The sequence below is a fragment of the Sitophilus oryzae genome, unplaced genomic scaffold (genome assembly GCF_002938485.1).
Source record: "Sitophilus oryzae breed Bouriz unplaced genomic scaffold, Soryzae_2.0 scaffold_610_pilon_pilon, whole genome shotgun sequence".
NCBI lineage: Eukaryota > Metazoa > Arthropoda > Insecta > Coleoptera > Curculionidae > Sitophilus > Sitophilus oryzae.
In genome coordinates, this window is record NW_022147208.1 from 1,085,726 (window position 1) to 1,113,317 (window position 27,592).

Here is a 27,592-nt window from a genome sequence, read left to right on the forward strand (position 1 = left end):
TTAAAAGACAGGGTTTTCTACAATCATAACTTGAGCACAAAAACGAAACTTGAAGTGTACCGAGCGATAATAATTCCCACCATGTTATATGGAAGCGAACCTGGGTGCCGTACCGCCGACACATGAACGCATTAAAGAAGTTGCAACAGAGACATCTTAGACAACTCTTAAGAATAAAATGGTTCCTTCATGTCTCAAACGTATCGGTCCTTGAAAAAGCTAACTGCGAGAGTATTGAAGTCATGATTACAAAGTCCCGCTTAAGATGGGCTGGTCACGTATGCAGAATGCAAGAAAACCGCATACCAAAATCGCTGCTTTACGGTGAGCTTGTAGACGGTAAGAGGAGGCCGGGTGGACGACTCAAAAGGTTCAAGGATATTTTCCACGAAAACTTAAAGGGAACAAGCAGAATGAGTGGGAAGAGGCAGCTCACAATAGAACGGAATGGAGAAAAATTGTAAAGTCAGTTAAGAGCGACAACCAAAAAGTAAAGAGGCAACAAAGCAATGAGATTTTTGAATGTCTGGAGTGCGGTAGACAGATAACATCACGTATCGGACTTTTCAGTCACAGAAAAGCTCATGAAAGAAAACGCCTTGCGTGACCATCTTCTGATGTGTGTCAAATACTCGTCAGCAAGTAATGGCGGTATGGTATTGTTGAAAATACCTTATTGTTTTTTTCTGTGTAGTATTCAAATAAACTGCTATTTGGTATGGTGCAATTCATGACAATTTCCACAAGGGCATAATTTTTCCACCTCGAAACTCGACGACTCGGATTTGAACGTAACTTTTAAAATTTTCGAAATTGTTAAAAGTATTTCTAAGAAATTTGTCGTTTTCTCCGTCCCCCGTCTATTTCCAGACTTGTCACTGCGCTGTACTGTGTAGACTTCATTCTAGCTCGAGGAGAAAATTTAGCTCGGATGCGAAATTTAACTTATGCAAAGCTGCGGGACTATTCTTTTGAGCTTTGCCACGGTCGTTCGGCAGAACGAACTTTAAAGTTATATTCCCGGCATGTTTAAGCCTTCTTATTTTTATACGTAACAAATTGCAAACTGCTCGCAAGAAGCGGATTCTTCGAAAGAAGCTTATGTATAACCGGTAATTTTAGTAAGATATATACGGGTGCTACAAATTCGAGGTACGAGCATTGGTATCTCGGAAACCGTAATAGATACGAAGATGGTTAAATTGGGGCAAAGTTGCGCCTTGGGATGTTCACCAAGATGCTTTCAAAAAAGATTTTAAAATTTCAAGGATTGCTGAGTTTTATGGAAAAAAACGAATTTTTTTAAAAGTCAATTTTATTTTTTCCTGTCGTTACTTTTTAGAAAATCAAAAAACTAATTACATATTCTCATAGCCACTTTATTAGGGATATCTGACAGTATTTTTAGATTTTCAATTTAGCTGATAGTTTGTGAGATACAGAGGCCGACTTAATTTTTTTAAATACGGACCTGCATTTTTTATTCCAGTTCTTGAAAGAACTCGGTCTCCGGAGTACAACGATATGCCACACTTTATACTTTTTTTTTTGTTTTGGGTACCTTCACAACAACAAAACTATTTATAATGATTTTTTTAAAATATTTTCAAGTCCGACCCTGGTTTCTTAAAATATTTAATCTGATTATATTCATTGCAACAATATTGATCAGCGCTAATTAAAAAATCGAGCCAATTGAAAGATCCAGATAAATAATATCCAGCTCAGCAATTTAAAGATATTATTTTAACTTTTTTATTGTGAATTTGAAATTCTTAGTGTACGATCTAAAAATATGCATAATATTAATCGTAGTTATTAGAAATAAATCACCTTCTACAAACTTGTTTCTGATGCTCTACATGTTCGAAAGGGTTACCACCTTGCGTATTACACAAATTTATTATTCTTTCAATTTTATTTATAGCTTTTTGAACATATCTTCTTATACTTCCGAATGCATTTTGTACTCTTTATTGTAAATGTTGAAAAATATTGATTTCACTTTTACAAATGACGTCAAGTAATGCAATTGTTTTTTTTATTGAATTTGATTTTTTTTATTCAATGTTTTACCCCACGTCATAGTTAAATTTGAAGGCTTATCAATATTGTAACGGTGAATAATTTAAATATTTAAAAAACAAAGCCGGACTTGAAATTAGTTTAAATAAATTTTATGTTTAAATGTCCAAAACAAAAAAAAAGTATAAAGTGCGGCATATCATTGTACTCAGGAGACCGAGTTCTTTCAAAATCTGAAATCGGCCTCTGTATCTCACAAATTATCAGCTAACTTGAAAATCTAAAAATACTGCCAGATAGCCCTAATAAAGTGGCTATGATTATGTGCAATTAGTTTTTGGATTTTCTAAAAACTAACGACTGAAAAAAATAAAATGGTTTTTCCAAAAAATCCGTTTTTTCCAAAAAACTTAGTAATCCTTGAAATTTTTAAAACTTTTTTTGATGGAATTTTGGTGAAAATCCCAAGGCGCAACTTTGCCCCAATTTAACCATCTTCGTATCTATTACGGTTACCGAGATACCAATGCAAGAATTTGTAGCACCCTATATATATATATGGTTTTTGAAAATATTTTCTTTCAAGCTCAATTTGATGTTTACAACAACATTTCGGTCAGATGAATCAGTGACTACTATTATCAAGTGTGAACTAATCTAATTCACAAAGCTATTTTGCTGGTGCGCTAGAGCAAGACATTAGCTGCCCATACACGGAAAAACTTGGCCTCAACGAGATACCATAATAAAGAAAGCAAAGCCACAGTCCGCGGACTTTGCCTTTCATACAAAACTATGGAAGACTCTAGGAAAGACTGACCTCAAAATACCATAGTTTTGTATGAAAGGCAAAGTCTTTCCGTTTTGTGTGAAAGGCAAAGATGCCTTTGCCTTTGTTTATTATGGTAATTAGGGTTATTATTTTTTATTGAATAAAATTGCCACAAAATAAGATTAAAGTTAATAACTTTAATCTTATTTTTTTTTAAACCAGTACCTTTTGACATTACCTCTCTGCAATACTAAAATTTATTATTTACCTATATCGTGTAATGTTATTTTACAGATACTCCAGTTTTTGGTGTCATACGAGATGGTATACAAACTTTATTTATGGCTAGTACAACTCTCTGGCCATAATCTCTGGCAAACCGTATATCTGGCTCTGGCGGCCTCTGGGCAGCAAATAGTAACTGTAAACTATGGTCTGGGTCAACACTTAATTTTCAATCGAGTTTTCCTCCACTTAATTTTAAAAAAAAACACGTAATAAAATGCAAAATATTTTTCATTTCTATTTAACATAATTTGACACAAGTTTATAACCTATAATCTGGCAAGAGTTTGATTCTCTACTCTCAAAAATCTTAAGTCAAGTTCATACGCATCGGCGCGGCGTTCGGTTGTCGTTCATCGTTCCATCAAACCAATGATACTGAAACATGATCTATCATTTTTGAAATAAACCAATAACCATAGTTAACTTAAAAAATATTAGAAACTTTTTTTAGTGAAATAAATGGATTGGTATCGGCGTCATTTTTTTTTCTGTCATAATCTGTCGAAATCTTACCTGAGAAAAAAATGAGTATTGCTAAGTAAGTAAATGCGAGTAAATGCGAAATGTGAGTAAATGCTTGGTCACTGCTTAGTTAAGCTTATATAAAGCTTGTATAAAGCTTATATAAAGTTCTGACTATTTCTGTCTTGCTTGGTTGGGAATGGTTTGACTGAGAACATAAATACTGCCTTTTTTGGTTTTATACATACAGAGATAACGATCAGCAACACATCTGACCAATTAGTGCACAGAATCAAAAGTAACTTTCTGTACTAAATTAAAAAAATAATATCTATCTACTATATCATTTAAACTGTATAGTTATGCTTTTATCATTATATCATAAATGAACGAACGTCTGGAGTTTTTCACACTGCTTATTTCTTAAAATTATTTGAAATAAACATATTTATTTATTATATTTTTTTTCAGTACCAGTATATGGCTGAAGGACGGCCAAATAGTGCAGACCATCCTAAAAGACAATACGAACAATAAACGAGTGATCGGTCACCGGTTCTTAGTTGATGCCAGTGGCAATTTGTTTATAGACAACGTCCGATTAGAAGACGATGGAAAATGGCAGTGCGAGGCAGAGGACGCTTTCGGATTTGTCGTTCAAGGCAAACCAATCCAGCTAACAGTACTAGGTAAGTACTATTAAGAATATCTTCTTCTTATGGTATAATTTTCAATGAAGGTTACGAATGTTTGCATCTCCCAATTTCTCTACTGTCTTTTATATCTTCCCTTTGATAAATAATTAATTTTAGGAGCTTGCTCTGTTATTCCGAATAACATTACTCATTCAAGCTTGATTTTCATGCATCCGTTATCCGTTGATACGATGCGATGGTCCGACCGCTCTTTGATTAGACTTTTCGCGCCACTTTTCATCCGTAAATTTTTTACTCCAGCCCGTCAACAGAGAAGGACTGTACGATAACGGACGTTTTGACACTTTTTTGACAAATTTAATCTAACCTTAATAAAATATAATAGTACAAGAGCTAGCAACGTCGGAAAAACGAAAGTTGGTTCTTTAATATATTTTTTGCTATGCTCTCCTGCGCTCTCCTGACCAAAGTGCGGGCCGTCTGGCTGCCGGTAGACTACTGCAGTTCACTACTGCGCATCGCATCTGTACAGGGTATCCCATTTTCGTGTGGTTTTGAGACACAATGATGCGATTTTCACATTACTTTGCATTATTTTACATTCATTTTACTTTTTTATGAAACTAAATATGCTATACATATGTTTGTCCTAGCCTCCTAGTTCCTAAAATACAGGGCGAATTTGTGATGCGGAGTAGCGAACAGATGTTGAATACAGATATAATGCGCAGTAGTGAACGCAACGTCTACCGGCAACCAGACGGTCCGCACCCTGTTCAGGAGAGCATAGCAAAAGATATATTAAAGAACCAGCTTTCTTAAAATTCTCTCTCGAAAACGTTTTTAACTTCTACACCCTGTATCTCCGAAACTAAGCATTTATGGACATACATTTATACGAACTTTTTTACTTATTTTTATGTGCAGAATATGCTGCCGAAGTTTCCGGAATACAGTTCGGACCAACCTGTAGATTTTCCGTTCTTTGTGAGTTCTATTATTCCTGCAAGATGATTAGAAATTACAAATAATTTAATTCCTTTAAACTAACATCATTAACAGAGACTATAAATACATAGCAAGCATTGTAAGCATTGTATAAAGATAACCTCATGCATTTTCCAACAAAACATTTACAACAAGCGAGACCAGCTCTGTTAATGCATATTTTCCTCTTCCCATTGCTTAATCTCCGGGTATTTGGGCTAAATTGAAAATAAACCATTTTTTTTCGTATTCAATTAGAGCCAAAGTTATGTGACTGGAATACTGATCAAGTTGTTTGGATGCACATCGCGTGCTTTAGCGTAATTTTACATTTTTGTGCTTTTGAGGATGACGTTTTTCGAGGTGGAGATTTAAAATTAGCCAGGTTAATTTAAAAAGGTAGTTAGGTAATTTTCTAATGAAGGAAATGAAAAAATAATATATAAAAACTTCTTTACCAGAGTATTTCTGTCCAATATTCTGATTTTGAAAAATATTTCTATAGACATGCAGTGTAAAATTTATTTTTTAGAATGGAAAAATATTTTTTGCAGTTTTAAGGTATATAATAAAATTATATAAGAGTTTCTTGCCTCTTGAACTGCTATATAGAAATGAATTCCACACTGTGTTCGTTATTTATTTTTGGATTAAAGTTTTTTCTTCTTAACTAAATTTGCGGGAAAATTTTTCTTCCAAACATATCACTATCATATTTAAACAGTGGTAGTTTTTGATCTGTTATAGATGTAGTGCTGCAGAGTTTAACAATCTGCACTTATTTTAAAGAGTTAAACTGCACTTATTTTTTTATCTGCCTAATAAATTTCATTTTTTTCAAACGTCACAAAAGTATACATTTTTGCGACGTGATTGACAATATAAAAACGTCATTTTAACGCCTAGACATAAAAGTGAAGCACTTTTGCGCCTAAGCACAAAAGTACGAAAATATATTATTAAAATGACATAAAGTATTAAATTCAACGAGCATAACCATAGTCGATATATAATTACTTACAAGGTATTAATTTTAAATCTTTTTATATTATTTGGAACGTTTAAAATTGTTTAACAAATTATTTGTGGCATTTGAATAGAGCATGTTCTATTCGGAGTGAACATTATTTTTTGTGCCTCGCCTGTAATGTCAAATGAACAACCTCGCCACAAAAAGTATCATTTTTACTCCTAATAAAACAATATAATATTTTTCAGCCACAAAAAAAGTATAAATTTTTGTGACGTGACTTTACAGGCGAAGCACAAAAATTACATTTCTAATCCGAATAGAACATGCTATTATTTTTCAAACGTCACTAATAATTTCTTAAACAATTTCAAACGTGGCAAATATAAAAAGTATTACCTAGTAAGTAATTATACAGTGTGAATCTAAAATAAGTGCAAATATTTTCAGGGCTGGTAGATCTGGATAAAAGAAACATATTTTCTCTTTATCGTTTTTCAAATAAGTCCAAAATAACCGTGTCATTTTACTTTGAAAACTTCCAAAAAAAAGTCCAAAATAACAGAGGTAATTTACCTTGAAGAGTAAAAAAAATATATTTTTTGTTTAAATTTTGAGAACCAGTGGATCTTTTCTAAAAATTCTGATTTTCAAAAAAATATTGCGAAGAAATAATCATAGAGGTAAAAAAAGGTTTCTGAGGTCGAAATATACTACCCTTAAAAATATTTAAACTTATTTAAGACCCACCCTGTATATCCATTCAGTGCACTTGGATTTCATGATTCATTCTTTCTGAGACAAAATTGACACCTTTTTAGACAATTTTAAACCTTCTTTGCACATGTAATGTTTCAAAATAATGCACTTTAGTCGATCTTGTTTGTTCCTTGGCACCCAAAAAAAGTGTTTCTTAAATTTTAGTGACATGATTGCGACTATCTGGTAGCACACACACCTACACACTACGATTAAAGAATTCAAGAGGCGATATATAATTTTAATATTGGTTCCAGACCAAGCAGGCAGAACAACGACAAGACAGAAACATTCATGTTTTACGACAAAATTGCAACAAATCCTGCGACATTTTTGTCTCATTTTTGTTTTGTTTCAAAATGAGACTTTTCAATATCCCGTCTCGAGTCGGTAAAGATCAAAGTATCTACGCTTTGTTCGTATGTTTTACAAGTTGTCGGCGCAGTGTGGATGGCGTGTGCTGCCAACAGTAGGAGACTAGTGAAATCACACATGGTTAATAAAACTCATTCGCAACAACTAAACTTTTAACTTTGTTGTACTTTTATCCTTGCGGTGTGGACAATTGGTCTTGTCAGAATTCCCCATTTTTTGTCGCAAGTTTATCTTGTTTTTGTCTCAAAATCGTGTTTACTTTTTGTCGCCTTGGTCTGGACCCGGCATAATATACCCTGAATATACCTCTCAAGGTATCCAGGTCACCAAAATACCCCGCGCCAGTACTAGAGGTTTAAACAAATTAAATTGTGTTGAAACTACACAAAATAAAATAAAACAGCTTTATGCTTTTAGGCAAATGGTCTTTAAGTAAAAGTCACTGGACAAGAAAAAATATTGCTCTAATTTCTAGAACTAGGAAAAACATTAAAACGAATGGTGCGCTGTAAAAGCCTGGCCCAGCTAAAAATAAGTTTTTTTGGTGAATGCAGTCTCTGCAACAGACTGTTTCGCCGCCAGTGCATATATAATAAATAACTGCAAAAATGCGACGACTGGCTTCTTCCTGCTTGCTGCAGTTTTAATTATATTATAAATTATGGAGCGGAACGTTGTTTCGTTTTAGAGTCGGAGAATATTTTCTTGTTTATTAAAGATGTTTTTAACGAAATATGCAGAAATATTACAGAAAAATGTGCATTATAAATGCTTAACTAAGCATTGAAAGAATTTCATTTTATTACGTTTGCTGTTATTACACAAATTAGCCTTTTTGAAATCAGTATATCTCGTTTTTTCAAGTGGGTTTGTATATTCATCACCATCTTCAGCTTATTCATCCATTTTCAATTATGGTTTTTGTAGCTTCCCTCACATATTTAGATACTCTCTTTGTAGTTGCGCCCATTATTATCTATTGTTAGCTATGCGGGGCCAAGTTATCCCTGCTAATTCCCTAATATCATGCTCCCATTTCAGGTTCAGTCTTCTTCTAGGTCTCTTCATTCCTCTTGGGTACCATGCTGTAATATTTGAGGTCCATCTGTTGTCCGTTCTTCTTGCCAGGTGTCCTGCCCGTTACCACTTAAGGGATTTGACTCTGTAGATGATGGTATCTATTACCTAGGTCTTTTGTCAAATCCACTCTATTCTTTTGCGATTTTTCTTGGTTATTCCCAGCATATTTCTTCCCATTGAGCATTGTGCGACCTGCAGTTTCCTTATAGCGTCCGCTTTAAGTGTTCAGGTTTTGCGTGCATAGGTCAAGACTGGTAGTAAACATTGGTCGAATGTTTTCTTCTTTAGATACAGTGGAATTCTATATTTGAACATGATTGAGTTTCTTACCTAAGTAGCCCATGCTAACTTAATTATTTTTTTGATTTCTGGTAGTAGGGATCCCGAACTGTGTATTAGTTATCCCAAGTATATACAGGGTGCTACAAATTCGGGGTACGAGCATTGGTATCTCCGTAAACGTAATAGATACGAACATGGTTAAAATAGGGTAAAGTTGCGCTTTGGGATGTTCATTAAGATGCCATCAAAACAGTTTTCAAAATTTCAAGGATTGCTGAGGTTTTTGGAAAAAACGATTTTTTTTGAAAATCAATTTTATTTTTTCCTGTCTCATAGCCACTATTTAGGGCTATCTGATAGTATTTTTAGATTTTCAAATTAGCTGATAGTTTGTGAGATACAGAGGCCAACTCAATTTTTTTAAATACGGACCTGCATTTTTTATTTCAGTTTTTGAAAAAACTCTGTCTCTTGAGTACGATGATATTCCACACTTTATATTTTTTTTGTTTCAGACATTTGAACACAATTTATTTAAACTAATTTCAAGTCTGGATCTGTTTTTTTTTTTAATATTTAATCTATTCATCGTTACAATATTGATAAGCCTTCAAACTTAACAATGACGTGGGGTAAAACATTGAATACGGAAAATCAAATGCAATAAAAATAAAAATTCCAAACCAAATCAATATATTTCATCATTTACAATAAAGACTACAAAATGTATTCGGAAGTCTAAAAAGAGATGTTCAAAGAACTATAAATAAAATTGAACGAATAATAAATTTGTGCAGTAGGGAGGGTGGTAACCCTTTCAAACATGTAGAGCATTAGAAACTAGTTAGTAGAAGTTGATTTATTTATAATAACTACGATTAATATTATGCATATTATTATATCGTACACTGAGATTTCAAATTCACAATAAAAAAAAATAAAATCTTTAAATTGCTGACCTGGATATTATTTATTTTAATCTTTCAATTGGCTCGATTTTCCCAATTCAATGTTAATTAGCGCTAATCACTATTGTTGCTATGAATATAAGGAGATTAAATCATTTAAAAAAGCAGAGTCGGACTTGAAATTATTTTAAATAACAATTAATTAATAGTTTTGTTGTTCTTAAGGTACCCAAAATAAAAAAAGCATAAAGTGTGGCATATCATTGTACTCAGGAGACCGAGTTCTTTCAAAAACTGAAATAAAAAATGCAGATACGTATTTAAAAAAATTAAGTTGGCCTCTGTATCTCACAAATTATCAGCTAATAAGAAAATCTAAAGATACTGTCAGATAACCCTAATAAAGAGGCTATGAGAATGTGCAATTGGTTTTTTGATTTTCTAAAAAGTAACGACAGGAAAAAATAAAATTGATTTTCAAAAAAATTCGTTTTTTTTCCAAAAAACTCAGGAATCCTTGAAATTTTGAAAACTTTTTTGATGGCATCTTAGTGAATATAATATCTATAACCATCTTCGTATCTCTTACGGTTTCCGAGATACCAATGCTCGTACCTCAAATTTGTAGCACCCTATATTCTTCTACTTTTTCCAGTGCTGTCTTATTTATTTATTTTCTGTCGACTAGTTTGTTGGGTTTTTGTATATAAAAACAAATATTAAAAACAATATTTAAATATTCTAAAATAAAATCCGTCTAGATCATCAAAGTTAAGAGTACGGTAGACGTGATTATAGCAAGAATTTAAAATCTATTGACACACTGCTCATTCGCGCCTCTTCGAGGCCGGATGTGATCGGATATTTCGTGATTAAGAGTCGATTTTATTCACTCGCCAAATCGGTAGGTAATTGACAATGATAAGGTCGAAGACCGCTGTTGCGCGTAAACTTTGATGCGTCCAAATATTATTAATAAAAATAAGAACCCTTCACAGCAACTACTATAAAGACTAATAATTAATAAATTGAATCGTTCTGTAATCAACGTACTTATATAAACACATACTCCCATTATGTTAAATATTATTAGATACCGTAATTATATTCCTCCTAATACATTTCCTAATAGATACACTCGGTCGATAGCGAATAATCGATAGCTATTAGTTACACGCTATCGGGCCACACATTATCCTTAATTAGGACGTCAAATTAATACCATTAATTAATATAACAAGAACGCGAATTGGAGTAAAAAAATGTACGTATACGCCCCTAAATTCTTGCATGTACATTTCGATAATTACACGCAGTGTCATAGAACATCAGGGTTGGGTTGTATTGTTGTGATGTAATAAATAATATGTAGAATAGGGTGGGTCAAAAAAATCGACTACTTTTTTCACATTATACTTTGAAAGAAAGGTTAGAAACAAGTTTTTTACTACAAAAGGTTAAAAACTGTGCATTTAGTTACCGATGGTAGATTAAATTGGCTATTCCTCTAAGGTTACACAAGCGAAACGCGACCTTGATCTGCTTCGAAGAGTTCTCCGCATAGTGTAGAGGCTGTTCAAGATTGTTCTTACTTAAATCGTTTGTTTGGGCTAGATAAAAAAATCGACGAAGCTTTTGTGTGTAAATTTCAAGTCTATATCAAATCTTCTTTGAAATAAATATAATTAACTAGCGTGTACCCGCAACTTCGTTCGCGTCGAATTAATCGTTTGTAATGGTGATGAAAAAGCAAAGCAAGAATTTCCATTAACATACAAATTGGATAAAATTTTCTCACATTTATGTCAGCATGAGAAAAAACAATATAGCGATATTATTATATAACTTGGGAATATTTGAGGAGTAGTTTCATTTCGTTGGAATTTGACTTTCGAAAAATCCGATTGCCAAAAATAAGCATTTTACGCCAAGCAGTTTAAGCAGAATCGGGGTTAATCAATTATCCAACTTTTTGGAACACCCTGTATGCTTTTTTAAAAAATTTCAAAATATGTAAAAAAGCAAAATAAATTATGCATGTCCAAGCGTTTTCCCGAAAGACTAACCGTTTTTTAAATATCAAATATTGTAATATATGAGGGGCGTTTTCACCCTCTTGGAATTTGAGATTCAAGAAACCTCTCCTTATCGAACCTCTACACCCCACAGTCAATCGGTTTGTCAAAACAAGCTTTAAACGTCAAGCAATTTAAGCAGAATCGTGGTTAATCAATTACCCAAATTTTTGGAACCCCCTCTATGATTTTATAAAAATTTCAAAATATGTAACAAAAACAAAATAAATTATGCGTGTCCAAGCGTTTTCCCGAAAGACTAACCGTTTTTAAATAACAAATATTGTAATATTTGAGGGGCGTTTTCACCCTCTTGGAATTTGAGATACGACAGACCCCTCCTTATCGAATCTCTACACCCCACAGTCAATCCGTTTACCAAAAATCAGTGTTGAAAGAAAACTAAAAAAAAAGAATAATGAGATGCGTGAACAATCAGCTTTAAACGTCAAGCAGTTTAAGCAGAATCGTGATTACTCAATGGTCATATTTTATGAAACACCCTGTATAAATTTTTAAAAAATCTTAAAATATGTAAAACGACAAAATAAAATATACGTGTTTAAGAGTTTTTCCGAAAAACTTACCGGTTTTTAAATAAAAATATTCTAATATTTGAGGGGTGGGTTCACCCCCTTAGAATTCGAGTTTCGAAAAATCCCTTCTTATCGAACCTCTACACCCTAAAGTCAATCCGTTTTCTAAAAATCAGCTTTTTACGTCAAGCGCTTTAAGCAGGATCGTGATTAATCAACGACCAGACTTTTCGAAACGCCTTGTATACATTTTTAAAAAATCTTAAAATATGTAAAAAAACAAAATAAAATATACATGTTTAAGCGTTTTTTCGAAAACTTGACCATTTTTTAAATAAAAAAATATTGTAATATTTGGGGGGTGGTTTCACCCCCTTGGAACTGGAATTTCGAAAAATCCCTTCTTATCGAACCTCTACACCCTAGAATCAACCTGTATGCCAAAATGCAGATGATACAGGATATACCGTAATGACATTCACTTTTACCCTTAATTAAAATGCGCCGTCCCTTTGTAAATGAAGAGCGAGTGTTTGCCGCAAAATAGCAGGGCGGATAGGTAATGACGGGCAAATAGGGCTGATTGAAAACACACACGGCGTCATAACGTTTTAAGGAAAATATTTGGCTTTTTGGAATGACGGGAAGCGTTAATGCCAGCGACGCGCGACGTGTTGTATAATGCATGCAGTCCATTATAATAGATACATAACAATAGTTTTATAACTAAGTTAATACTTAACAGGAAGAAAACAACAATGACTTGAATATTCTTCATGTTGAAGAAAAGAATAGTTATTTTTTATAAAAGACGATAAAATGGTATTTTATCGTCGTGTATAAAACAATATTCTTTTCCATAGCGAGTTACGTTTCAAAAAATATTCAGAAATTATTATTTCAAGAAATTTATTACGTATAGAAAAAATATTGTGCTGGGTTGGCGTTGATTTCTATGTAATTTGACAAATAAATAAAGCTGTCTCCATGCTATCTCTTTAGTTGTCAGTTTTGAGTCAATATTTTTTAATTCTCTTTCGTATCGATTGCTGATTGAATTGGAGCCAGAAATGACTCAAAACGAAATAAGTAAATTACCAACAGATATTCAGGCTGAGGCGACAAACGCCATATCCAAACTACCTCCATTTAAATCCCGAATAACTTATGAAAAAGAATACAAAAATTTTCAAAAATGGAAGCAATTAAAACACCTTTCGAGAAGAAATAAAGTTTTTAACTTATCCTCGCTGTTAAGGTATCATTTAATCTATCCTTGCGGTTAAAGTACTATTTTATCTACTATTTTTATAGATATAATGCAATTTTTACAGTTGCTATGGAAAAAAGCATTTTATCAAACTTCTGATATCTTTATCTACTTTCTATCTATCTTTTTCAACTACACGAAACCTGCCTGCAAAGGATCAAACCCTCATACTCTAAGATGGTAGGCAAACACACTGCCGTTGAACCACGTCAGATCAATACCGTTAAAGAAAGGTAAATCATATATCAACTAGTTATGAATAATATGATACAGTAGTAGCACAGAATATCTAGCTACGCAACAGAAAAATACTCGACATGAAAGAGCTAAAATTGCACAAATAAAATACTAGATGGCGCGACAATATCATAATCAGAATATAATTCGAAATTTTCAATTTTCGGTTTTGGATCGACGGCACGTCGACGGCCTTGACGCTCGGCTAAATAAGCACAGTTGCCAGATTCAAAAAGACTTTAATTGGCATCCCATTCTTTTACTGGTGTATAATAATTTCTTTATATTCTTCGTTTCTTGTCAGATACACTTATATTAATTATTCGTTTGGCTTTTAAAATAGTTTTAAGTTTAAGTATATTATTAGAAAACATATGCTCACAAAATACATTTTTAATATATGTACACTACTTTATTATGTTAACTAAGAAAATAACTTTAATTACCTTTAAAATTAATAGTATACAGGGCGATTGATAGTGATATTTATTAATGCTGAAACGTTAGTAATGAAATATACGTTTAATAATAATGGAAATCATTTATTAAAATGCAGTATAAAAAATGTTAATTGACTAAAAAATACTATAATTACAAATTTCTTCTGTTCGTCACGTTATTTATATAGACCTAGGTAGATTTTAAAAAGTGACACAGGTACAATTATTAATAATATATTAGTTCGGCATAAAAGTTGCTGTTACGGCCATCGTACAATAAATTAAAATTCGTAAAATAAATTAAAATTATTAAACATACTTTATAAAGAAACGCAAGTGTACCAAATTTTGGCCCAATCGAATTCCAGGAAATATCATAATATTGTACTACATTATGGTTCCACCCGATATACTTCATAATATTGCAATGTCACCGAAGATCCGTAGTATACCAAATTTAAGCACAATCGAACGCCAGGAAATGGTATCGTAATATGGTACTATAGGTAGGTACCACTTTATATGCATCATAGTACCATCATATTACAATGTCATGAAGATACGTGGTATACCAAATTTAAGCCCAATCGAACGCCAGGAAATGGTATCGTAATATGGTACTACATTATGGTACCTCTTGATATGCTTCATGGTACCATAATATTGCAATGTCATCAAAAATACGCATGTATAATCAAATATGAGCCCAATCGAACGTCAGGAAGTGGTATCATAATATGGTACTGTAGAAGGTACCACTTTATATGCATGAAAGTACCATCATATTACAATGTCGCCGAACACACGTAGTATACAAAGTTTAAGCCCAATCGAACGCCAGGAAATGGTATCGTAATATGGTACTACATTATGGTACCTCTTGATATGCTTCATGGTACCATAATATTGCAATGTCATCAAAAATACGCATGTATAATCAAATATGAGCCCAATCGAACGTCAGGAAGTGGTATCATAATATGGTACTGTAGAAGGTACCACTTTATATGCATCATAGTACCATCATATTACAATGTCATGAAGATACGTGGTATACCAAATTTAAGCCCAATCGAACGCCAGGAAATGGTATCGTAATATGGTACTACATTATGGTACCTCTTGATGTACTTCATGGTACCATAATATTGCAATATCATCAAAAATACGCAAGTATAATAAAATATGAGCCCAATCGAACGCCAGGAAGTGGTATCGTAATATGGTATTATATTAAGGTACCACTTTATATGCATCATAGTACCATCATCAAAGTCACCGAAGATACTTACCTACTATACCAAATATAAGTCCAATCGAACGCCAGGAAATTCAATTACAATCAAACGTCACAAAGTGATTGTAATTCAGCTCGTAAGATTTAACTCCAACTAACATGGCAAGTTAAATATCTAAACGTTTGAAAAAAGAGCTCTGATCTATTTTAATATGTTTAAATGATGTAGCAAATTTGAAGGTAGGCTTTATAAGGAAGTTTTACAATAAGAAATACACAATGACAACACTGCATAACATTCTTTTAAATTTCATTTGTAGAAAACTGTTTTCTTTTAAATTTAACGCCATTTATTATGTTGTAGCGAAACTACCTCATCAAAATATCTGATTTGAAGACAGGCTTTGAAAGTCTGTCTCCTTTTGATACCTACGTTTTATACGTGTAACGAAGCTTCTGTTGCGTAGCTAGATATTCTGTGGTAGTAGTAGATATGATCACCACATGTCCGGCAATAGTTCGTCGGGCATCTGTAGCTCCTAGAATAAAAAACTTGAGAATTTTGTTTAAGTGCGAACCTAAAGTATGTGCCAGGATGTATTTCAAGAAAATATTTTAACTTCTATAGGGTGGCTCAAAAAAGTGTGAGTAGACCTAGATGATTTATTTTAAATGGGACACCCTGTATATTATTGCATTTTTGGCTTCCTTTCAGATCACTTTACATAACCTTAAGATATGAATAAATATATTTTGATAGTTTCAGAGATAATAATAAATCAAAAATATATATTTCTCAGCCCTTCTTAAAAAAATTATTAAAAATACAAGAACTGTCCTGAAATCAAAACTATATTAGGTATTTACTTTAGATAGTCTGTACTTATATTGCCTTGCTATAAATATGAAAATCGTAAATTATACAGAATGTTCAAAATTCTGCGCCAAACTTTCTAAAATATAAAATAATTTTTCCTCGTTTTTTTAAATGGAACACCCTGTATATTATTTTTTCAATACACGGAGAATTAAAAAATGAACATTTTTTGTATTTAGAGTATTTCAAAATTTTTAACGGTTTCGCAGATATTTGCGGTTTTATATTTCATATGAAATTTTCACAGTAAATTTTTATCAAAGCCACCCAATGATTTTTCTCTCGTATTTTACCATTGAAAGCGCCATATGAAATAATACTGCGCGTATCTGCGAAACCGTTCAAAATTTTAAATACTCTAAATACAAAAAATGTTCATTTTTTAACTCTCCATCTAATAAAAAAAATAATATACAGGATGTTCCATTTAAAATAAAATAAAAAAATATTTTAAATTGTAGAAACTTTGGCGTAGAATATTGAACATCCTGTATGATATACGATTACCATATTTATAACAAAGTAAGAACAGACTATCTTAAGTAAATACCTAATATAGTTTTGATTTCAGAACAGTTCTTGTATTTTTAATAATTTTTTTAAGAAGGGCTGAAAAATACATATTTTTTATTTATTTTTTAATATCTCTGAAACTATCGAAATATATTTATTCATATCTTAAGGTTATGTAAAGTGATCTGAAAGGGAGCCAAAAATGCAATTATATACAGGGTGTTCCGTTTAAAAAAAATCATCCAGGTCCACTCACACTTTTTTGAGCCACCCTATAGAAGTTAAAATATTTTCCTGAAATACATCCTGGTACATACTTTAGGTTTGCACTTAAACAAAATTCTCAAGTTTTTTATTCTAGGAGCTACAGATGCCTGACGCACTATTACCGGACCCTGTATGAAGTGGCTAGTCGATATTGTTTTTGTAATGTCTTTGCCAATGAAAATCTATATTGTTATTGTTTGTTGGTTGTTGCTCTAGCAGGGTAATATAAAATAGATTAGTTATGCCTCACATTTTTTGTATAAAGTAAACTATTAAGAGCAGCTTCTTAATAGGAAATCTTTTATATCTCGGAGAATTTTATTTTCCACGTTATTAAAACATTGTTTACTTTATCGATTGTTTATGATACTAAGTTCTTTTCTAAAGTTTGCTCAACAATAATTAATTTAATAATAAACTTTAACGTCATGCTTCCGCTAGATAATAAACTGCAGTACTTCAGAGTTTCTTGTTGATTTTGTATAAAGAATCTTTAGATATAATTTGTATTATCAAGCTTAATATCATGTCCATTATATTTCAGTATCTCAATTATAATCTGTAGTAACTTTTTATATCCTTAATTTACAGCTACTAATATAACCTTATTGACACAATCGTATATTATTGCTAAGGACTAAGAGAAAAAAGTGCCTGATAATATTGTGAAAATCACCAGAAAGCTAACTATCGATAACACAACTCAAGTGAAAGAAGGGAATAATCTAACACGAGACATACCAAAAACAGGAGGCATTAGACAAGCACATGGCCTTAGTCCCTTCTTATTCAATCTCTTAACGGACATCATCATCGAAAAGGTGACCTCGATGAATATCGGTTTTGGAATGGGACACAACAGAGTTACCATGGTGTGTTACACTGATGATGCAGTCATTATCGCGGAGGCAGAGGGCGATTTGCAGAGACAGCTTCATAAATTCTATCAAGTAAGCCGAGAATTAAATATGATTATCTCTACAGAAAAAAACTAAATGCTTAACTTTCTCTAAAGAGCCGGTAAGATGCAAACTGGTAGTAGAAAAGAAAATTATTGAACAAGTATCACAGTTCAGATACCTAGGAATAGACATGTCGTACTACCATGATCCAGAGAAAGATCTGAGAAGCCAGATAAACAGAGTAACGGCCATGTCAGGATGCCTTAGGCAAATAGTCTGAACAAACCTCTTCCCTCCATGCGAACAGACAGCAAAATTAAAATGTATAAGAGCTGCATCAGACCAATAATAACATAAGGCATAGAAATCCGAGAGAAAACAAACAATACCAAAAGCATGTTAAGAGTCGCTGAAATGAAGAACCTAAGAACCATAATGGGAAAGACAAGAAGAGACAGAACTAGAAACACAAATATCAGACAACAATGTGGAATACAGGACGTAGTGACATGGGGTGGGCAAAGAAAAAGACAACACAACAGTTCGCACACGTAAAACGCATAGAAGAAAACAGGCTACCACGCATAGCTTTTGAAGGGACCTTACCATGGATAAATGCCAGCCGGGAAGACCTCCAAAAAGATCGAATGACAGTTGGCAACCAAGAACTCCTACAGAGACAACCTTAAAACTAACAGATCGACTAGATCTCAAATAAGTAAAAGAAGAATAAGAAGACTTACGATCCAGAAAAATCAAAGATTTTCATAGATTTAAGGAAGCACAATCTTCGGATTTTTACAGGGTTTTTAACAGGAAACTCCTCAATGAACACCTCAGTAGATTGAAGCTAAGAAACAACGGTGAATGCAGATTCTGTGTGGGAAATGGAAAAAGCCAGAACTCCTCATAACTGAGTGCGCCGAGAATACAACTGACTAAAAACTTTGATACAACTTATATTGGAGATGGAGAACTAATCTCTGTAAAACCGTCTCAGATACTGGCTTTTGTCAAAGCACTGGAACTGTATGATGAATTAAAACTCAAGAAAGATTGACACAATAGATTTATAAGATATTAAAATAACGGTAATTAACTAAAAAAATAATTTACCTTTATAATTAATTAAAAATAATTACGGATAACAACCGTTTATAAATAAAAACATGACGATTAAATTTCAGTCGTTCCAATAATTAGATCAATTATTCTTTGTGTATTAATTAAAGGAATTTGTATTGATTAAGCGAGAGGGAAATGTATTATCTGGAACAAAATTAAATTTAATGGGGTAGGAATTAATTAAGATAGCCCAGATTAAGCTAAGGTAAATATTGTTTCAGGTGGTCTTAAAATTGTTGCTTCTGGTTTTGTAATTTTAAATAATTATACAGATTCTTGTATAATCTGATTTATATTCATTATGAAACAATAAGATGAATAATTTTCTTTAATTTATCAAGAAGTGAAAAATATATTTTGAAATTAATTTAAAAATTAATATACTTTGAAATCTTAAGCTTCATTCAGAACCTCGCAATTAGTGGAGTAAATTAGTGGTTTCAATTAGCGTAGAAGTTTGTTCCTTTAATTTCAATGTAAGCATTCAGAACGTCAAAAATTAGTGGTAGATATTTTCAATTAGTAGAAAAAGTTATCAAATTTTTAACTTTTCCACTAATCATGCTTCAAAATTTGCGAGAAATGTCATTTTGGCCTTTGGTTATCTCCCGTCAAGAGAAATTGTGGTTAGAAATCAAAAGTTGATTGTTTTATAAGCTAAATCCCATACAGCACGTCCAAACGAAATTACGTTTCTACAAGGGAAACAAAATATGTTAAAGTGAACCTAAGTGTTCATCTAGTTCTAACATATACATATGAGATACACGCAGGTTTATATTGATAGAATTGTGTGATACAGTGTTTACTAGTTGTATACTGTATGCACTCAAGATTCTAAAGAGTTTTTTGTAACGTAACAAATAATTATTAAAATGATGAAATCTGACGTCGGTATATGAGACATACAATGTATAAGTCATATGTATGTGTGATACTTCGTATCATAGTTGTGCCTATAGTACACACCTTGTAAAAATGTGTCATATACACATAATATAAACATCTATATAGACACTTTGTAATAGTGTACTGTTGTGTCTACATTCTAGCATGAAATGAAGGTGTGCACACACGCGGATAGCCTCAGCGTAGATACACCGACCAAGTGTATCTTATGTGTCCTCATGGTGTCCTCTCTCCTTTCTTCTTTCTCCTTTCTAGGAGTGGTATGTGTTAGCAGCCATTATTGTTTTATCATTCGGAAGCTCTATAAAAATGTTCTGTTTGTGTGTAGTTTAAAAGAGATTTTAAAGTAAGCACAAGTTTTTAATTACCTTGTTACACCTTCCTAAGTGTATTATTAATATTATAGCAGCGACTCTTCCCTTAATCGATACCCAATTTACCAAATTTTGACTCCAATGAATGAAAACTTCAAATATTCTCGTATAATGATAAAGAGGTTAGCTCTGCAATATATATTTTTTTAATTTGGAAATAATAAAAATCTAAATGAACCAGAGATAGAAAAATCTAAACACTTCACAGAACTTCTTACACTGATATTCGGTAAGTTATTGATGGATCAATATACAGATATGTTTAATATTCAATAATCAGTTTCATATAAAATTTAAGGGTGAGATTGTTAATCTGGAAATAAAATACAACAACGTCCAACAGAGTGCTCTATGAATGAGTATGCTAACAAACCAACTGCTTGGAGGAAAAAGAGGAGAAAAAAATGACTAAACGAGGTCTACCAAATCGTGGCGATATACCAGTGTTTACCATTTTAGTATGTTGTTATACTAGGTACTTATATTTTTTAATACATTTTGATACAAATTCTGTTCTTTTACAGTGTTTTCTTACTTCTGGTTTCTGCAGTGTAAATAATTATTATTATTGTGTTATTTGCGCTATTGCGTTCCATGATTTAAAGAAATATAATAATTTTATTTTTTAACCACTTAATCCATTTTATGGAAGAAAAATGGTACATTTAAATCAAAACAAAAATGGAACGAATTTTAAGGCTACTTCTGTTGAACTTACGATCGAGATACTTTTGGAAAATACAAAGTTTTGCCTTCCTAATTTTCGTTCTAAAAATATATAATTGGTATCACTGAATAAATATTTCTTAAAAAGAACGAAAAGTTAGGCATCAAAACTTGTATTATTTCCTAAATTCGTTCATAGGAAGTAGTTTTATCTACCACAAGAAGCAAAATACATACGTATACATGCGGTAGTCACAACTGCAATGTGTAAACAGAGTTTAGACGTAATACACAAGCACTGTGTATCCTACGGCACACTGTGTATCCCTTACATTGTGTATACGTAAATGCTATACTGTGGCTACATTGTGAGGCGAACGTTTAACCTTTGTGCATACGTGTTGAACTACATGTGTAAACGTAGCATATTTACATCGGGGGAATTGTCTACATTGTCACTCTGTGTCTACATCTAATAATGTAAACACATCGTAAATGTGATTTGATGTGCTGTATGGGATATTAGGCTTTCTCTATGGATACAACTGACTAAAGCAATCTTTTGCTAGGATATTCTATTAATTTTAATTGTGTTTTTTAGACATTGTGAATGATCGTAAATTAAAAAGTATAAAGTATAATTAAGGCCACTAATTTATTCCACTAATTGCGAGGTTCTGAATGAAGCTTTAGATTCGAGCAAATAATTTAAAAATATTATAATTATTAATTACAACAAGTAAACGAGAACCAAAAAAAAATATAGTGGTTCTAAATTTTAAGCAAAAAATAAAAAATAAATAAATAAAACAACACGGTTATTTTGGAATTGTAAATCGGTAAAGAGAAAATGTATTTCTTTTATTGAGATCAACCGGCCCTTAAAATCATCATTCATCATCATTTTCAGTTTATTCAACCATTTCCAATTATGGGGTAGCTTCCCTCACATATTTAGATACTCTCTTTGTATTGTTGTCTATTATTGACTATGCAAGTTATCCCTGCTAATTTCCTAATATCATGATCCCATCTCAGGATTAGTCTTTTTCTAGGTGACATAACTCTTTGTTGGTACTATGCTGTAATTTTTGTGGTCCATCTGTTGTCCGCCTGACTTGCCAGGTGTCCTGCCAATTACCTCTTGAGGCATTTGATTCTGTGGATGACATCTATTACCTGGGTCTTTTTGCTATCCGCTCTATTTTTTTATGGTCTTTCTTGGTTATTCCAAGCATATTTCGTTTCATTGAGCGTTGTGTGACCTGCAGTTTCCTTATAATGTCCATTTTAAGTATCCAGCTTTTGCATGCATAGGTCATGATCTTCTTCTTTGGTCTTCTTCTTTGGATAAAGTGATATTCTAGATTTAAATATTATTGAGTTTCTCCCAAAAGTACTCCGTGCTAACTTAATTCTTCTGTTGATTTCTGGTAGTAGAGATCCCGAGCTTTGTATTAGTTGTCCCAAATATACAGTGTGGTCCGAATTGTATTCCGGAAACTTCGGCAGCACATTCTGCAGATAAAAATAAGTAAAAAAGTTCGTATAAATGTATGTCCTAAAATGCTTACTTTCGGAAATACAGGATGTAGAAGTTTCATTTTTATTTCGATTTTTTCCACATAATTTATGAAGCAACGTCAATATTTGGATGAAAATTGGTGCTTGGGAGTTTTTTGATATGAGAAATTTGATTTTGATGTCAATATGATTCCTAATTGTAGAGGGCACCACCTACATATTTTTAAACTCGTTTGAAGAGTAATAACTTTTCGTCCGTACTTGTATAAAACTACTGAGTAAAAAAATATACATTTACGAAGTTTTTTACGTAAAAAATATCTCTTGGAAAAAATCGCTACGAGTAATGGTTCTCGAGATATTTGGAATCGAAATTATCAATACCTATCATAATTGACATAAATTAAATATGTTGACTAAATAGTTATTAGACCGAAATCATAAATTTGAAATGTTTTTGTGCCAAAAGTTCAACAGAAACTATTTTATCATCATTTTTTCGCACAAAATTTTATGATTAAAAAAATAAAAATTTCCCAAATTTATTATTTCCAGTCAAGTAACTATCTCAGGAACTATCTACTAAACGTGTTTATTTTTTCTAAATAATGACATGTATTGACCACTTTCATTCTAAATATCTTGAGAACGGTTGCTGGTAGCGATTTTTACCAAGAGACATTTTTTACTTAAAAAAGCATGGAAATGTATATTTTTTCACTCCATAGTTTTATACAGGTACGGACGAAAAGTTATTACACTTCAAAACGGTTAAAACACATGTAGGTGGCATCCTCTACAAGTGGGAGTCATATTGACATCAAAATCAAATTTCTCATGTCAAAAAACCCACAGACACCATTTTTCATCGAAATATTGACGTTACTTCATAAATTATTTGGAAAAAATATAAATATAAATTAAATTTCTACACCCTGTATCTCCGAAACTAAGCATTTTAGGACATACATTTATAGGAACTTTTTATTTATTTTTATCTGCAGGATGTACTGCCGAAGTTTCCGGAATACAGTACAATATTCCGGAAACTTCGGTAGCATATTCTGCAGATAAAAAGAAGTAAAAAACTTCTTATAATTATATGTCCTAAAATTCTTAGTTTCGGAGATACAGGGTGTAGAAATTTCATTTTTATTTCGCTTTTTTTCAAGTAATTTCTGAAGTAACGTCAATATTTGGATGAAAATTGGTGTCTGGTAGTTTTTTGACGTGAGAAATTTGATTTTGGTGTCACTATGACTACAATTCGTAGAGGGCGCCACCTACATGTGTTTTAACTGTTTTAAAGAGTAATAACTTTTTGTCCGTACCTGTATAGAACTACTGAGTGAAAAAGTGTACATTTTCGTAATTTTTTAAGAAAAAAATGTCTCTTGGTAAAAGTCGTTACGAGCAACCGTTCTCAAGATATTTAGAATGGAAATGGTCAATACATGTTATTATTGACAACAAATAAACATGTTGAATAGATAGTTATTTGACTGAAATGATAAATTTGGGAAATTTGTATTTTTTTAAATTAATCATAAAATTTTCTTAAAAAAAATTATGATTGATGATGATTTGGCACAAAAACATTTCAAATTTATGATTTCAGTCTATTAACTATTTAGCCAACATGTTTGGTTTATGTCAATGATGACAGGTATTGATAATTTCACTTTCAAATATCTCGAGAAATATTACTTGTAGCGATTTTTATTAAGAGACCTTTTTTACGTAGAAAACGTAGTAAATGTATATTTTTTACTTAGTAATTTTATACAGGTACGGACGAAAAGTTATTACTCTTCAAACCAGTTAAAAATATGTAGGTGGCGCACTCTACAAGTAGGAGTCATATTGACATCAAAATCAAATTTTTCATGTCAAAAACTCCCAGACACCAAATTTCATCCAAATATTGACGTTACTTATATTTGGAAAAAATCGAAATAAAAATGAAACTTACACCCTGTATCTCAAAACTAAGCATTTTAAGACATACATTTATACGAACTTTTTTACTTATTTTTATCTGCAGAATCTGCTGCTGAAGTTTCCGGAATACAGTTCGGACCACCCTGTATATATTCTTCTATTATTTCCAGTGGTGTGTTATTTATTAGAATGCCTTTTCTGTTCACTAGTTTGTTCTACTAGTCACTGGTCCAGTCCAGTCGACGGAAGATTTCTTCTAGTGTTGCTGTAAACAGCTTTGGGGATATTGCTTCTCCCTGTACGTACTCCTTTGCCATAGGGGAACTCTGGGTTGTTTTATAAGTACATATTTATACAGGGTTGTTCACCACATACGACACGGAGTATTGTAGCTAAACTATTAGATTTTTACAAATAAAGTTAAGTAAGTTTTTAGATTGTTGAAGGACTATTAGAGCTACAATTTAAAAATATTTTTACAAGATACAGAGTGTCCCAAATAAATAAAAAATGTTATAGTTGTATTTTTTAAATTGGAACACCCTGTATATTATTCTGTTTTTAGATACTACGATTGAAATAAACGTAGATTTGATTAAGGTTTATCACACTTAAACCTTACAGTTTTTGAAATATATTTACTTTTGTCAAATTGTAGTCAAAATTTTAAGGCTTCGTTTCTTCAAGGGTATCAAAGATTTTAATACTAAATATTTACTGAAGTTTATCTATCGTCAGATATTGTGTTGCAATAATAAACAAAATACTACATTATACAGAGTGTCTAAAAAATTATATTAAATAATTACTCGCTTTAATCGGCAATAACTTTTTTAATTTAAATAGAAAACCCTGTATATTTTACGGGAATCAGTTGTACAATTTAATGGTCTATCAAATTGTATTATACCATTTTTTACCTATCTCTTCAAGTTTTCGTAGAAAATGCATTTTCTTATAATTTAGACCTCATTTATCACTATACCCATGGAATATTAACATTTTAGATTATTTTTAAAGATGTAACAAATTTTCAAACAGTACAGATACTAATATTGTCCATATAGTTTGCTTATTTCGTTAAAAAATAAAAAAAAATTTGTTGAAGAAGACCAATTAATATGACCCACTATTCAAAATACATTAATTGACTACGTTGATTAATAATTATTATTAATTTACGTTGATTAATAATAATAGCTCCAAATACTAAAAAACTGATTTTTTTATGTGTATTAGGCAGTGTGGTAAAAAACAACACCACCTTATAAATTTTATTTCGTTTTTTGACGAAGGCTTATTTATAACAACAGACTTTATATTGATTTTTGAGTCAAATCCACATTTATTTAGATAGTTTATTAATAATAATTTATTAATTAAAACAATTAAGTACGTAATTAACTAATTTTTAGGCGGAAATAATAATGGTATATTTAATTGGTATACTCTTTTACAAAGATTTAAATACTTTTTTTGTAAACCAATGGGCTTACAATATTATTATTTTTACCACCTCTACATTTTGTACATTGTATATTGCATTAAAAAAATCTAAAATGTCAATATTCCATGGATATAGCGATAAATGAGGTCTAAATTATAAGAAAATGTATTTTCTACGAAAACTTGAAGAGATAGGTAAAAAATGGTGTAATACAATTTGATAGACAATTAAATTGTGCATCTGATTCACGTAAAATATATAGGGTGTTCTATTTAAATTAAACAAGTTATTGCCGTTTAAAGCTAGTAATTATTTAATGCCAATTTTTGAACGCTCGGTATAAGGTAGTATATTTTTTATTATTGCAACACAATATCTGATCAATAAAAAATCTTCATTAAATATTTAGTATTAAAAACTTTGATACCCTTGAAGAAATGAAGCGTTAAAATTTTTACTGCAATTTCACAAAATTGAAAATATTCCAAAAACGGTAAGGTTTAAGTGTGATAAACCTTAATCAAATTTACCTTCATTTTAATCGTAGAATTTAAAAATGGAATAATATATAGGATCTTCTATTTAAAAAAATACAACTATGATATTTTTTACTTATTTGGGACACTCTGTATCTTTTAAAATTATTTTTAAATTGTAGCTCTAATAGTCCTTCAACGAACCCAATACTTACAATTTGAAAAAATCTAATCGTTTAGCCACAATACTCCGTGTCGTATGTGGTGAACAACCCTGTATATCATTACTCTTGCTTTGGCTTCTTTGTATATATTTTCGGGAGTTTCTATATAAGGCCTGTCAACATCTTGTTTCGCTAGGGCTTCTATTATTGTCTTAATATATCGAGTAAAAAGCCTTCTCAAAGTCTATAAAGACTATGGCTAGTGGAAGTTCATATAATTTGGTGGATTTGGGTCCTTTCACCCCAATATACCATTTACCAAGTAATATATCAATCTAGATAATAACTTTACCACAAAATTAAATTTTATATTTCGTGTATTTTCATAAATAATTCAAATATTCTAATTAAATCAAATTCCCGACTGTAACCCACCTAAAACGCTCGCATCAAAGTGGCCGTTTTTACATATATAATTTCACGTTAGAAACATGTAAAGCGGAAGGCAGAATTTTCTTCTATTTCGAGCATATTACGATGTTTCGCATGCTTAAAACAGCATAATAAATGGTACGTACTCGCTCCCTCTTTAACTGCGAATCTTTATAAAGCAATTAGTTATCTGAACCGTATTTGAGTTATATGTGTTCAGTTTAAACGTACCTACGAAGCGCAACATTTGAAATGGAGGTAAAAACCAAAGAGAGACCTACTTAGGTAAAATATATAGTCGTTGTGCCAGACAAATATTAATATTAAATTTTCAGGTAAATAACATAAATACACAAACATAACTGTATAAAACGTAGGTAGTCAAGATATACAATTACTTTGAATATTGTAGACAATAATTCAGTATTAAAAGTGAAGGAGTTTCGGACTTCCATTGTCTTTATTTATTTTGCTTACACAAGGTCCAAGGTTTTGGTTCAAGGTCAAACGTTGTGGTGGCTTCAGAAAAATAAGTAAACATGGAAAAACTGATATGAGAACAGTTACCGATAGTAAATTAAATTGGCTATTCCTCGAAGGTTGCACAAGAATATTT

At 31.7% G+C, this 27,592-nt stretch overlaps 1 protein-coding gene across 1 annotated transcript in view; it reads left to right on the forward strand.

The window, feature by feature from the left end:
• The window catches only part of LOC115887706 (hemicentin-1), a 1,088,837-nt gene that overhangs the window by 624,723 nt on the left and 436,522 nt on the right, over window positions 1–27,592 (forward strand). The window contains exon 4 of the mRNA XM_030907180.1: window positions 4,019–4,236. Coding sequence (XP_030763040.1) covers window positions 4,019–4,236 — 218 coding nt within the window. The remainder of the gene's footprint in view (window positions 1–4,018; window positions 4,237–27,592) is intronic.